At 28.4% G+C, this 14229-nt stretch overlaps 5 protein-coding genes across 23 annotated transcripts; 2 read left to right on the forward strand and 3 right to left on the reverse strand.

Annotated features, from left to right (window-relative positions):
• Positions 1-952: 952 nt before the first annotated feature.
• On the reverse strand, positions 953-4200 carry LOC117156967 (uncharacterized). Of its 2 annotated transcripts, none has more exons than XM_033334541.2 (3): positions 3630-4200; positions 1637-2231; positions 953-1511 (listed from the first exon to the last, which is right to left on the reverse strand). In XM_033334541.2, exons 1-3 carry the CDS (start codon positions 4114-4116, stop codon positions 1397-1399), a joined length of 1197 nt encoding a protein of 398 aa, XP_033190432.1. In that variant the 5' UTR covers positions 4117-4200; the 3' UTR covers positions 953-1396. The 2 variants fall into 2 exon arrangements, with proteins under 2 accessions (XP_033190432.1, XP_033190433.1); XM_033334542.2 differs by having other exon boundaries at positions 1637-2192; positions 3630-4187.
• A 277-nt stretch (positions 4201-4477) lies between these two features.
• On the forward strand, positions 4478-5243 carry pen-2 (presenilin enhancer, gamma-secretase subunit). The gene is made up of 3 exons (XM_033334544.2): positions 4478-4767; positions 4840-4944; positions 5013-5243. The coding sequence occupies exons 1-3, from the start codon at positions 4707-4709 to the stop codon at positions 5150-5152; spliced, it is 306 nt and encodes a 101-aa protein (XP_033190435.1). The 5' UTR covers positions 4478-4706; the 3' UTR covers positions 5153-5243.
• A 192-nt stretch (positions 5244-5435) lies between these two features.
• MFS16 (major facilitator superfamily transporter 16) lies at positions 5436-9012 on the reverse strand. Of its 4 annotated transcripts, none has more exons than XM_033334538.2 (9): positions 7979-9012; positions 7823-7901; positions 7605-7740; positions 7176-7532; positions 6735-6779; positions 6323-6524; positions 6095-6243; positions 5639-5941; positions 5436-5563 (listed from the first exon to the last, which is right to left on the reverse strand). In XM_033334538.2, the coding sequence occupies exons 1-9, from the start codon at positions 8250-8252 to the stop codon at positions 5501-5503; spliced, it is 1608 nt and encodes a 535-aa protein (XP_033190429.1). In that variant the 5' UTR covers positions 8253-9012; the 3' UTR covers positions 5436-5500. The 4 variants fall into 4 exon arrangements, with proteins under 4 accessions (XP_033190429.1, XP_033190431.1, XP_033190430.1 ...); XM_033334540.2 differs by having other exon boundaries at positions 7810-7901; positions 7979-8120; XM_033334539.2 differs by lacking the exon at positions 6735-6779 and having other exon boundaries at positions 7979-9010.
• A 613-nt stretch (positions 9013-9625) lies between these two features.
• Fancl (E3 ubiquitin-protein ligase Fancl) lies at positions 9626-12207 on the forward strand. 3 transcript variants are annotated; one of them, XM_033334523.2, is made up of 7 exons: positions 9628-10162; positions 10254-10364; positions 10467-10714; positions 10797-10986; positions 11096-11326; positions 11420-11514; positions 11732-12207. In XM_033334523.2, coding segments are annotated over exons 1-7 (1194 nt in total). In that variant the 5' UTR covers positions 9628-9844; the 3' UTR covers positions 11733-12207. The 3 variants fall into 3 exon arrangements, with proteins under 3 accessions (XP_033190413.1, XP_033190414.1, XP_076478160.1); XM_033334522.2 differs by having other exon boundaries at positions 9626-10162; positions 11420-12207; XM_076622045.1 differs by lacking the exon at positions 10254-10364 and having other exon boundaries at positions 11420-12207.
• LOC117156959 (NADH-cytochrome b5 reductase-like) lies at positions 11386-13927 on the reverse strand. 13 transcript variants are annotated; one of them, XM_076622046.1, is made up of 6 exons: positions 13315-13588; positions 13102-13229; positions 12531-12886; positions 12211-12442; positions 11858-12069; positions 11386-11764 (listed from the first exon to the last, which is right to left on the reverse strand). In XM_076622046.1, exons 2-6 carry the CDS (start codon positions 13113-13115, stop codon positions 11577-11579), a joined length of 1002 nt encoding a protein of 333 aa, XP_076478161.1. In that variant the 5' UTR covers positions 13116-13229; positions 13315-13588; the 3' UTR covers positions 11386-11576. The 13 variants fall into 13 exon arrangements, with proteins under 13 accessions (XP_076478161.1, XP_076478172.1, XP_076478168.1 ...); XM_076622057.1 differs by lacking the exons at positions 13102-13229; positions 13315-13588 and adding an exon at positions 13813-13927 and having other exon boundaries at positions 12531-12797; XM_076622053.1 differs by lacking the exons at positions 13102-13229; positions 13315-13588 and adding an exon at positions 13813-13921.
• Positions 13928-14229: the final 302 nt, after the last annotated feature.

Below are 14229 nucleotides of genomic sequence, written 5' to 3' on the forward strand. Positions count from 1 at the left end.
CTTATTGATAAAATATTATAAGATTAAATTTTAAACAAAGCTTTCCCAGTAGACACAAAAGATTCTATAAATATTTCTTAAATATCTTTCTATAAACATTCATTTATAATAGGCCAAATTGCTGTTGTACTCATGTCTAGCAATCTTTTTAATATTTTATTACAAGAATAAAAGTACAAAAACTCACTAGAAGAATATACAAACCAAATAAAAGCCAAGACTAGTCAGGATTGCTATAACAAATCATTTGTTTAAAATATTTTGGAAAACGAATTTTTAAGAAATACTTTTGGTAATAATTTTTTCCACTGTAATAAATTTGTGTTTACAGTTATAAAAAATAAAGTGAATATTTGCAAAAAAATTTAATGAAAGAATATACTTTATGTGATTAAATAAATTATCCAAATTTTTCGTATAAATACTTCTAGAAATAATATATAGATTGAATTATGTTTCAACGTCGTAGCTACATGTACAAAATCGTGATATGCGAATATTAATGAATAACGATATAATGGGATGCACGCAATCGCCATTTAATACAATCAATATTATAGTTCTACCTATAAACTATTGCTTCCTACTTTGAAATGATACGAGAACTCTTTAACAACTTCGTAACGTCATTGCATTGATGTACATGCACATCATAATGTACTCGTGAATATCACGGATAAAATATATTATGTGAATCATCTTTCAAATTAATCGGTATTTTTAAATGCCGTCAATATTAAACACTCATCCATTTGATCTTACAATGCTTTCAGAGTCCAGTTAATTTTAGACAATACTTAAAAACATCTAAATAATTTTACATGAATAAATGTATCATATTTTGTGAACATCAAGGTATAATACACAGTAGACGCATTTATGTTTCCTTTCTCCAATAACTATTAACAATTACAATGTAATGTAAAAAGTATATTAAAGTGGTACAATTAAGTCCGACGGAAAAGACGTATTTTGTAGTTTATTCTCATCAGAATTTCTCCAAAATATACTGTATACAATATTTTACTTTAAGTATAAATATATACAGTTGTATTATGAGAGCGCACTAGGTATCATTTAGTGTGACTCGAGACATGAGATTGAGCAGTGCGCAATATTCTACTTTATATGTCTCAAAAGATACACTACTTCTTTAGTGTAATTTTATTTTATTTTTTGTAGTAGTATAGTGCTTGTGATATCTATTTACTTTGCGTCTAAGCACAGAGGTATAAATTGATTAATTAATTTCTTCTCTTAAGATAACTAACAGCTTTAGTAATGTCCTGCCCTCATCACTTATATCATGAAAATATTTACACTGTTTACGTTACTAATTAATGATTACGATATTCCATTTATAGGTTTATAGGATATGAGATCATTGTTAGGGGGGCTAATCAGCATAAACAATGAATTGTTGATTATCCACATCTGCAACTTCAACTTGTACAAATTGAGGTTGTTGAAGTTGAATTTGTTGTACTCCTCTGCCGATAGCATTACGTGACCTACAAATATCAAATATTCCATGTTACTAAGTATTGATTCTTTACTTAAAAAAAGAAAAAAGAAAATAAAAAAGAAAGAAAGAAAGAAAAACATATCAGAATAAAAAAAGATTAAGGTTACTTACTTAGCCTTTGCATGTGTTAATATATGTGACTTTAAATTCGTTGATTGTGCAAATTTTTTGCTGCATCCGTCAAATGGGCAAACATAAGGTCTGTCTCCTGTATGAATTCTAACATGAGTGCGAAGATTGAAATCCAGGCTAAACCTTTTACCACATCCTTCAAATGTACATTGGAAAGGTTTTTCTCCTGTATGAACCAACTGGTGCCTTTTCAATTTGGAACTTTCAACAAAAGCTTTCCCACATTCTGCGCATACATGCACTCTTGGTCCATGGGTATGTAAATGTTTACGCATTGCACTATTATCTCTGAACATTTTTGTGCATCCTTTATGTGGACAGGCTATAGTGCGCTCTACACCATCTAGAACAGGTGGTTTGCGTACTTTCAATTTATGACCAGGCCTAGCAAATTCTGCCAATTGCTTTGGATCCGAAAGGTCAAGACCTGGCATTCCATCGGAAATGGAGCTTCCAGAGTGATTGAATTTGGCATTGGATTTACCAGTCATGTATTCTGTGTAGTCTGGATCAGGCTCTGGATTAGAGCCTTCATCTGGAACATCCACCAGGTGAGGAGCTAATAGGACACTCCCTTTAACAACAACAAGCAGTCCCAAACAAAAGCTACTGTATTTATTTTTAATTATTTAAAACACGTATTTTTATTTGTGTATAATAGCAGAATAAACTTTAAAAATAGACAAATTTTTTACACAAACCATTTCAACTGAAAATGATAAATATTTAAAGGCAAGATTACATAATATGTTATCAATATCTTTATTTATATTTTTTATATAAAATAAGCCCTCTCTCCTTTTTCTCTGTTTAAAAACTCATATACGCATATTTTAAATATATAAAGTCATATACATTCAAATGTATGTTAACAAGTAATTTAAGTTTTATGCAAATCGTACATTTTGGAAAATTAAAATTCATGAATTTTCATATACAAAATTACCTATATTCATATTTAGTAATAAAATATCTATATCAAACATTAATTAAAAATCGTTTAAATAATATATAAAATATAACAGAGACCTACATTTCAGATTCTTCTTCCTTGCGTAGGTATAATAAAGGGTATATTTAATATTAATATAACCCATAATACATTAAACATTAAATAAATTTTTGATTTCTTGAAAAAAAATTCTTGATTTCTTTCTTATAATATATATGGTTATTTTAAGATATATTAAATATGAATAAATTTGATTATCAATTTATATAATACTCAGGTATGATAAAAACATAATTTACATATTTGTTGATCTACTTTACAATTCTTTTCATATCTTTTTATTTATTTTTATTTGACAACATATAATCTTAATGAAGGGAAATAAAAATATATTTGAATCTTTTAAATTGATTCAATAATTGCAAACATTTAAGAAGAAATATAGGTATATAATATGAAATGACGTAAGAAGACCGAATGTTTCATACTTGGAAGGATCAATCTATCTTTTCTAAGTAATTTTATGCATAAAAACAATAAATTACGTTTATTTAAATAAGAATTTAATTAGACTAATACAATGATGAAAAAATGGTAAAAAATTAGGTAATAATGTGCATATAAAAAAACAAAGATAACGTAAGAGAGTAGAGCTTTGTCAATTCTGCTGTAAGTACAGCTCCGCCATTATCATTCAACAGAACAGATCCACGTAAAAGAAGCCATTTTCAAAATATGGCTGCCCCCTGGTAGCATAATGGCGTTCCCTCGATCAAAACAAACAACGTAAACTGTCAACGAATTCACCGATAATAAAGACTCAAAGGACCCGACTAATTTCTTTGGTAAACCCGTGTGAAAAGCACGGTATTGATTCGAGACCACCGGAAGTGCGTATGATACAATGTGCGTGGAGATACACTCGTTACGAAAGTTTTTCTCTAGCGAATTTATCTATTCGGTCAGTGTTTCATCCGGATTATCGAAAAGGTTAGGAAAAATAAATAATAGGAAACCTACCGTCGTCGGTACCCGATGCCCACATCGTCACTGAGAATTCACCTTCAAGCGTCTTGATTTGCACTTGCTTCTGCTCCCACTTTCTAGCCTTCGTCTCCGAACCCATTTCCCCAAAAATCGTATGATCGGACGATCTGAATTTCGACGAACCGCTTTTCTTGGTCTTCTTAGGACCTTTCTTCGATGGGCCAGGGCTTGATTCAACATAAATATCGTTCTCTGGGACCGGAATCTGATCATATACGCTTAGTGGATCACTGCCGACGATTTCCTCTTGCGTCTGTAGTATGATTTCTTCGCGTCCTGGCTCTGGAAGTGTTTGAAGGGCTATCATCGGCTGGCCATCTTCACCCTCGATCGTAGTTTCCACAGTTTCACACGGTATCTCCACCGGTATCGTTTCTATTTCAACCTCTTGGATATCTGGTTGAATCTCCACTTCAGTTATTATGTCCGAGGACGCCATATTAATCTCCGCTGACGCCATGTTACTAATCAAAATGGCTGGCCACGGTTACTCGCGCGACAAGCGGAACACCAAGTTAACCGATCACGTGACCTGTTCCCACCATTGCGATTAAGAAAATGGTGCTCATTCAAAACTTTGTAAAGTCGTCTAAAGCGAATCTCTCTATTTCAAGTTTTCACTTTAATTCTTCGCATAAAATATGAATTTCACGTATAATTAGTTGTATATAGCAATCGCGTAATAACGTTTAACGATAGTGTATGTATTTGTGAAACATTTTGCACGGTATATTTTTGTTCAGTACATTTCTTATGAGAACAATTAAGATACGTCTTTCCATCTTTCTTTTTTTTTAACTATGTAACTGCTCCATCTATCGAGAAAATGTAGTAACATTTCCACTTGAAAGAAAATATTAAATTTTAGTTTGACATGTAACGAATGCGTTTTTATTGCATTTTTTCGCAAATCTTCTCGCTCTTATTAACACTTTGAACAATTTTTTGAGATATATGCAGATAAATTAAAATAACGTTGCGTTATTTTAATAACATTTGTGTATCTGATGTAACAAAGATATAGGTTATAATTTTCAGATTGTTGATACGATGGATTTGTCAAAAATACCGAATGACAAAAAATTGTATCTTTGTAAATGGTATTTTAGAGGTAAGTTACATATTTTTAATTGCATTGTTTCATTTATATAGATATATGTAAATGTTTTGTTTTATTTTGTAGCTGGATTTGTTTTTCTACCGTTTCTTTGGGCTGTGAATGCTATTTGGTTTGCAAAAGAAGCTTTTGTTGAACCGCATTACGAGGAACAAAAACAAATTAAGAGATGTAGATCATATTTTTTATAACACCACTGTCTAATATATAACATATATTTTGTTCATATTAATTTTCAGATGTAATATTTTCTGCAATTGGAGCAACTATATGGTCAGCTGCTCTTTTAGCATGGATCGTTACATTTCAGACACAAAGAGCAGCATGGGGTGAATTTGCAGATTCTATTAGTTACATAATTCCAACTGGCATTCCTTGATGTTAAGATATATTTATTTTTATTTAATTGTTTATGAGTGACTTATTATAATGTACATTTTTAATTTGTGAAATAAAATTGTTTCTTTCTTCTTGGCATTTTATTAGATAACAATAGTCTTAGTTGTAAAAATATACTGTTTATTCAGGTGCACTGGTGTTAACTATTTCTAGAACTTAATAATACATCCATTTTAAATATATATAATTTGACATGATTGAACATAAAGTGCAATACTTTATACATTTTATGTCATTTGTAAAAAAGTTAAAATTCAAATACATATTTGAAGAATTTGTTTATTTACGTATATGTCCATTATCTTTTACTTAATGTATGAGAATAAAATTAAATGGCCCTCTGCCGTCGTCTATATAGTTGTATATCTCTGTAAACTAACCTTGATAAAAGCTAAAACAGTATATGTTACATTAAAAAATTGGAATATTGTTTATTTATTAGGTATTTGACCTTGAGTAAAATTACCAATAATGCCAACATGTCAGCAACCATGAGCATATAAAACACATTATGCCAACCAGCCCAACGAGCTACCACTCCTGCTAACAGTGGACCTACAGCAGCTCCAATACTGCCTGTACCATCGATAATTGCAGTAACTGTAGCTAAAGCTTTAGAATTGTTTCCCAAACTAGGATGGGTTCCTAGTTCAGCAGATACTGCAGTTGTTATCAATGCATATGGTCCATTTACTAATAAACCAGCTATTAGTAACAATACTATGTTGATTGCCCAACCAGTACTCCCAATGTAGTCATATAGGAATAACTATATAGTGAATTACACAAAATTATACTCTATAGAAATAAATAATTATTAATCTAATAATGATATTTAAATCTTAAGTTGCTACAGATTATTAACATTTTATGTTACTTATATAAGTTATTTATAAATTTTTAATTTAAAAAAGTTATATACCATTGGAACTGCAAATCCAAGCATGACTGCACATGTTAGAGCACTTTTTCCAGAATAATCAGACAGAACACCAGCTGCTATTGCACCCATTATGCCACCAACATCAAACAAAGTAGAAAGATCTGCACTTAATGTTGTGCTGTAAGTAGCTAAAAATGAACAAAAATAGTTAAATAATATTTTAGCATAATATATACAATTTTTAATTATAATTTAAAGAATACTAACTTGAAGCTGCAATATACAATGGTAACCAATAGAGGAATGTATAGCTTACAAGTTTTGCAAAAAATAAAGAGAGAGAATATTCTACGACTCCAGGTATCCTCATAGCTTGTATGAATCCAATTGCATTTCCTCTATGATTCTCTTGTATATGTCTATGTCTTGGTAATATTGGACTAGTTTCTGATCGTCCATTTTCGATGTCCTTACAAAATAAGCTTTTTATAAATATTCAAAGGAATATAAGAAAAATATTGATAGAGTATATACATGCAAAATTTAAATATATTATAAAAAAAATGCCAAAGAAATAGTCTAAATATTAAAATACTACAAACACTGAAACGCTATTTGTGTTAATGTAGTTATATGAAGTATAACATTAATTACATAAAAAAATGAAGCATGCACTTACATTAATATCAACTTGTTCGCGGTAGGCACAACGATAAGTGAGACGCTAAGTACAGTAAATGAGTCATTTTTAGTGAGCATACAATATGTGTAAAAAAAAATATATGTAAATATAAAACAGGTATAAACACAAAAATCTAATGAATAACTAATTACAGTTTCACTTAATGTTATGAGATTAAATAATTAATAACTATTTGAATAAAAAGCAATTATTATCAAACATCTACATATTCCATTACTGAAATAAAAGAAAGTGAAATGCTAATATTATCTGCTAATTATTTTATAACATATGATATTAATACATGAAATATTCGAAAAAGTTTGATGTTTGCATTCCAGTGCTAGCACAGACAATAATAATTACAAAATGCTATTAGTAGTGCATAACATGCTAAAAAGTAAATAGAAACTTCACTAAAGAATATATTTAACTTACATTGTGTACATTTTCACATTCATCTGCACTACTTCCTTCATCTGAACTATGGGCAGCCTCCAATTTTCTATATCTAAGTGGGGCAGGTGGTGCACATCCTATGTCTGTAGGATTTGGTACTAGAAATAAAAATATTATAAATCCTGTAAAGCCCATTATTATTCCAGGTACCATGAAACTTAGACCCCAATCAGATTCTACAAATTTGGCAGCTATTAAACTGCCCAAAATATTGCCTAATGATGTATGAGAATTCCATATTCCAAAGATCAATCCTCTTTTTGCTTTTCCAAACCAATTTCCTACAACTGTAACTACACCTGGCCAACCAGATGTTTGAAAGACACCACCAATGGCCTAAACATGATAATAATTTATGATCATCTAAAATAAATTTATACAAGTAATGAATCATTTGCATACACTTACTTGAACCAGAACAAAATACCATAAACTATGAATATTGTATGGCTTAGCAATACCAAAGAGATAACAAGATATACCAGATGCAAGCATCCCAAATGCAAGAAAATATCGTAGATTTGCTCTTTCTGCTATAAAACCACTGCACATAAAAATGTAAAATTACTATCAAAATAATCTTTATAATCTCCGATCTCATAAATAAGCTCACTTCAATATGTCACCTGAGGAACATGGCTGCTGCATATGCAAACAGGAATGCAGAGTCCAAAATGCCCAGTAATGCTGGAGCATCTGCAGTATCTATTTAAAATAAGAGACATAAATTATACATATCTAAATCACTTTAAATTGGGAAGTTATGCTAATATTATACTTACCAAATGGAGCCCAATCGCACCACGTATCTTGATTACTAGTGTTGATTAAAAAGTTTGGGGGTGGTGATAAAGTGCTACAGTTGAAACTCAACACATTTTTTACAACGGACATGGGCTTTCGTGTCATATGGTAACAGGTATATGCTAAATATGTGAGTGCTAAAATAATGCCTTGATGCCATGTCACTCGATTGACACGACTATGAGCACAAAATTTCAATGTATTTTCAATAACTTGCAAACCCCATGGTTGATCTTTTAATGGGCTGGTCATACTTGTTAAATATATTTTCTTCGCTTTTACTATAATTAACTTATTATAGGTATTAAAAATATCTTGAAGTTTATTATATAAAATTATTACTTTAAGTATTTTGTATCTTTTATCTTCAATTTTTCTCTTTTTACAAATCAACAAAATACTTTTTATTTATATCATTTAAAATTATATAGATAATATCTTTAGTCATATATTAATACTTTGGTCACAATTAAAGATAGTATTGTGTTCTTTCAAAGTTACTTTTGTTTATGAAATTAATCACTCCCACAAAAATTTAGTATTAATAATAAAAGTTTCACAATGTTTTTCTTAACTACACTTTGATCCTTATTGTGTTACGACAATTATGAATATTATATGAACTATAACATCAATATGTATACTTTACTTTTATTCTTAATTTTTTCAGTGTCACCTTTTTTCTGTATTTTCTGTTTTCATTGATATTTTTATTGTATTCAACATTTTTAGCTAGCAATGACAGAATGACTTTTTTACAAGAAGTAGACAGTAAATTCCGTAAAAAAATAGGCTATGACTCATAACCTACAATGAAAGGAATGTTGCAGAAGTACATGATATCTCGAATACGTGTTTATAACATAATTGACTTTGTCTATGTTACGATACACTATAATTACATTTTCACTGTCTTTAAACAATTACATGAAATATAGTTTTATTTTAAACTAAATGGAATGTTTACTAGCGATAATGACAAATGATGTTTACGTACTTACATATGGGAAATTTAAAATATGCATACGTAGTACGTATATACGTATATATACATGATGTGTCTTATCTATGCATATTGACAAAGTATTAAAATCTTCTTAATAATATAATTATAATATAATATAATATAATATAATATAATATAATATAATATAATATAATATAATATAATATAATATAATATAATATTATAATAATATAAATTAATAAAAGTTACTTAAATTTTAATTTGATGTATTACAAATTATACAACATGCATAAGTATAAATTTACAATATTACAATGTCTAAAAACTTGTATTTGAAAGTTCAATAATGTAATATAAAATATAATATAAATTATACGAAACAATTCTTGAAATTACAATTATATTACAAACTGTTCATAAACATAAATTCAACTTAATTTTGATATATTAAACTAATAAATTCATGCAATAAATCAAAATAAAACTAATTTTATGATTGATCTACAGTTCTGTCCAATGAGGTAAACATAAACATAATTTCATTGCTACGGCTGCAACTATTGGTTATCGACTAGTGACTTTCGAGTTTCACTATATAGGTTTACTATATAGTTTAACTTCCAGTTATAGATTTTAACACAACTGAGCATTGACCGCTAAATTAGAATATTATAGGTTGTACTATACTTTGTTCTTGTGACTTTGTTTATGTTTGCTGACTCAACGTGGGCGGAGTATAAAACTGTTACATTACATAATATAAAAGTGCATTGGATATCAGATCTATTTGCATTTTGTTTGTGGTATAACATACTTTTGTGAAGGCGGTAGATGTCATATACAATGTTATATCTTATAATTTATATAGAACAGAAGAATGAAAAGTAATAAATTTACCATAATGATTAACAACGATTATAAATCTATGATTCAATGGCATCCAGAAATGATATTAATTTCTAAAAGACCAATGACATGGAAAGGATTTTTAGAAGTTCCATGCATTTCAGGACGAAATATGCGAATTAGGCTAAAATTGATTGTGCATAATTATCCACTACTGTCTAATGCAGAAATTAATTTTGGTAAAGAAATTGCATTCATACGAAATGAAGGATTTAGTGATAAAGTGAAAGATTTAATGCATAATGTCACTAAAGTATCAACATTTCTAAAACAATTACAATTGCTAATCGTGAGTGTGACAATTCTTTGTAACAACCATTTATATCTTATCATTTCATGTAACATATCGTATCATTTATGTAACAATACTTTCCAAACAGAGTAGTTTCATCGACTCTAGTCATGTTATTGAAAATTATGAGTATGATGCAGTAAATGACCAAACAATCGAAATGGTAACAGAATTAAGAAATTTATTTCAGATACCATCTGTACGTGAAAAATTTATACAATTATTGTTAAAAAAAATTTTTATGTGTCCAAATCTCAGATAATAATTAAATGTTGTAAATGTTGAAATCACATTATTATAGGGAATTAAAGTATCAGCTAATAATACGATAGATATAATTGAATTATCTTTGAACAATGTGGCCGTAAGATTGCAGAAAACAAGCCATAGAACGTGTCCATGGACAGTTGTTTATTCAGATTTACCTGAAATACCTTCTCTTGGGCCTTTCGAAAAGAATATATCAACATTAAATATAGCCAGAAATAAACTTAGATTACAAGTAGAAATGCTTGAGAAGTCATGGTCAAATTTGAAGCAAATTGATCAGTAAGAACATAGAAAAGAACATTTATTTTCAATCTTCTCCTCAATTTCTAGTTTAACATAGCTGTTATTTTCAAATGATTAGGAACTGCTGGGTAATAGATCCATTGCCTCCAAAACCAAGCCATCTTTATCGACGAATTTACTTAACACCATCTTTATCAATGTTCATTAAAATAGATCCTTTGAATCATATGGATTTGCCAGAAATTAAATTTATGGGTAGTGATACTGAAGTTGAATCAATGACAGAACTAGTTTCTAAGAATTTATATGTGTGTAATATTTGAAGTATATTGCTAGTTTTACATTATAATAATATTGTAAAATAATAGCATTAAAATATGTTGAAGTATGTAATATAAGTACCAAATACTTTTTCAGAAATGGAATCCAAGCTGTGATATTATAAATAATTTAATGATGTTATTAGATATAGACATATTTCCTCAACAGGAAATGAAAAAGGAAGCTGTTGAAGATTACAATGTTGTTGTTGCTGATGAAGAATGTTGTATTTGTTTTTCCCTAAAATTAGAGAATATGACTCTGCCTGATAAGATTTGTAATAATGAAAAATGTAGGAAACATTTCCATACATCTTGTTTATTGCAGGTATGTTTGTATACATGAAAAAGGATTATAGAGATAACTTTTAATTAATTGTTCAGATCTTATATAATATTTATAAATTTATTTTATTTTCAGTGGTTACAAGCGATTGCTGGAAATCATGTTATATTTGATCATATTCATGGTTCATGCCCCAACTGCAAAGAGAGCATATCATGTCACATTAAATGGTAATACAATTAAATTACAAAAACTACATAACATAATGATCTTTTCTGTGACTCATGTATTTTCATTCAAACACGTGTATATGTATATAATTCATGCATTTTACCCACTGTGCAACAGATTTATTAAAATGACTAGAGCCACATATTAAGATTAATGTAGTACTAGCTATTTTATCTTGAAGTATTTCAAAGATTGATTTCTCATTTAATCTTCCAGATTTTACATCTATACCATGGAGACTGCAGAGATCTAAAATATAAAATACAAGAAAGTATTTTTAATTACATAAAAATGTGATATGTTTTTATAGTAGAAAACAAATTTATTTAAAAAATTACTTACTTTGCAATTGTGATATGTGCAATGTACATTTGAAGTTCCAATAATCTGATAAGGTTTGTAGTTCTTTTTTTAGGGGAATCTGCAGTATGTTTTTAAATCCTCCAATGAGATGAATCTTTGTCTCTTCTGATTCATTGTCAACAATTGATTTTGCTATAGGATAAACTGCAGTTATCCCAGATCCCATACTAAACATAATAATTGTTTGAAAACTGGAAAAACATTTAGTATATTTAAAATAATATTCTCTCTACTATCCATTTTGTATTAGTAATACCAAAAATTATATGTTATAAATTTATATTAAGCTAAAAGATAATTGAACAAAATATATAATTTCATAATTTGCATACCTATTGCTTTCATATTTAAAATTTCCATATGGTCCTCTAATACGAACTGTATCACCTACTTTTATGCTTTCTAGATATTGACTAAATTTTCCATTTGGATAAATTCTAATTAGGAATTCAATAGAGTCATCTGTGAAAGAAATTGGTGTGTATGGTTTGGCAGCATCATGTAAATGTAATATAACATATTGTCCTGGATCAATTAATATACTGTAATCTTTATAATTATTTTCTATAAAAGAAGTAAATAATTATTAATACTATAAACAATTGTAAATAATTTTTATAAATAATATACTTAAAAATAAAAAATTATATACCATTATATTTCAAAACAAGTAAAATATAACATTCAGATATTTCCTGTATACCAGAAACCACAAAATTTCTGTACTCATATAAATGTAATACATTTGATCTGTTGTTGATTTTTATATTCTGCTTCTTCTTTCTTTCATATTCTTCGAGTAATTTTTTATGTATATCAAAAATACAAGGATCACATGCACTGTGGCAACAATCTTCCTGTGATGGTGTTACTGGTCTACTATCTTCATTATTGTTATCAGTAAACATACTATATAAGACTAATAAAACCAATTTCAATTTTGTATTTGTTGTCTTATATGTATACAGGGTATTCCAAACATCAGTGGTCAAACTATGTGAACTTAATCTACAAGTAAAAAGATGAAAAAATTTTATAAAAATGTTAGTAAATGCTTTGTTGCAAAATTACAAAGAAATATAGTATGCATGAAATAGGTAATACTGTTAATAAACGCTTTGTTGCAAAATTATAAAGAAATATTGTACACATAAAATATGTAACGACACATTTTCTGTCGCAGCATATAAAAGTTGACTGTATTATTGTGTCAGCATAATTACATGTTTATTATCATGTGGTAACAATTCCGTGTTGTTAATAGTTATAAAACATAGTATATGATATAATAAAAATGATTGGCATCTTTAATTCTTCACTTCAAAGTGTTGTCCTTGTACTTGGATACAGGCTTTATATCAATAAACAATGAAATTAATTATATTACAAAGTTTTACAAAGAGAATTTTGCTGGATTTCAATGACTACGCCGTTACCTATTTTACGCGTACAATATTTCCTTATAACTGTAACAAAGTGTTTATTAACAAATTTATATAACATATTTTTCGTCTTCTTGCCCGTAGATTAAGCTCTGTAGTTTGGTCGTTTAAGTCTGAGACACTCTGTATATTTAATAAACTGGTTACGAAATTAAAATTGTACAAAATACGAAACAATTTTTTCTATCTCATATTATTAGATTTTAATAAAATAATCTTGTGCTGTTAGAAATGTAATAAATAATATTCTTTATTAACTCATGTTCTTTCATACTTGCAAAATCTTTATTGATACGATGACTATCATTTCAATATCAATTAATGCATATGTATTTTTACCACGTGATTACATATATTTATTCTTCAAAAATCTTTACTTTGTATTCCTGAATAAAAGTATTGATATACTTTCTACTTTCTACTATACTATAACGTGTCAACGTGAACAATTTTTTTGAAATGTTATGTTTGCCCTTCGCATTAAATACATACATAGTGTATAAACTATCTGCAGTCAGCTGTTCAAATGTCAGAAATGATACACATACAGTTTTATATAAGTGGCATATACATACATAATTAGCATATATAAAAGTGTCACTTTTTTTTTATTATGTAAAGATTACGGTAGGATACTCAAAAAATACAGTTTATTGAAACAAAAAATACAATTTCTGACATATCGAAATATCATGTGGTAATCAATGAAGTAAAATGATCTGCCAATTATAAAAGATGACGAAGCATGCGAAAATGATTCGTACAAAGAGATAAGGAACAATACTGAAAAAGATATAAAGTTTCGAACATTGTTAATTATGTTTGTGTGGTTCAAAAAATTACATTTTTTAAATTAAATCAAATATTTTAATAGTCTAATATTATACTACTGTATAGCACAACCAGTAT

The sequence above is a fragment of the Bombus vancouverensis genome, chromosome 10 (genome assembly GCF_051014615.1).
Source record: "Bombus vancouverensis nearcticus chromosome 10, iyBomVanc1_principal, whole genome shotgun sequence".
In the NCBI taxonomy this organism is placed as follows: domain Eukaryota; kingdom Metazoa; phylum Arthropoda; class Insecta; order Hymenoptera; family Apidae; genus Bombus; species Bombus vancouverensis.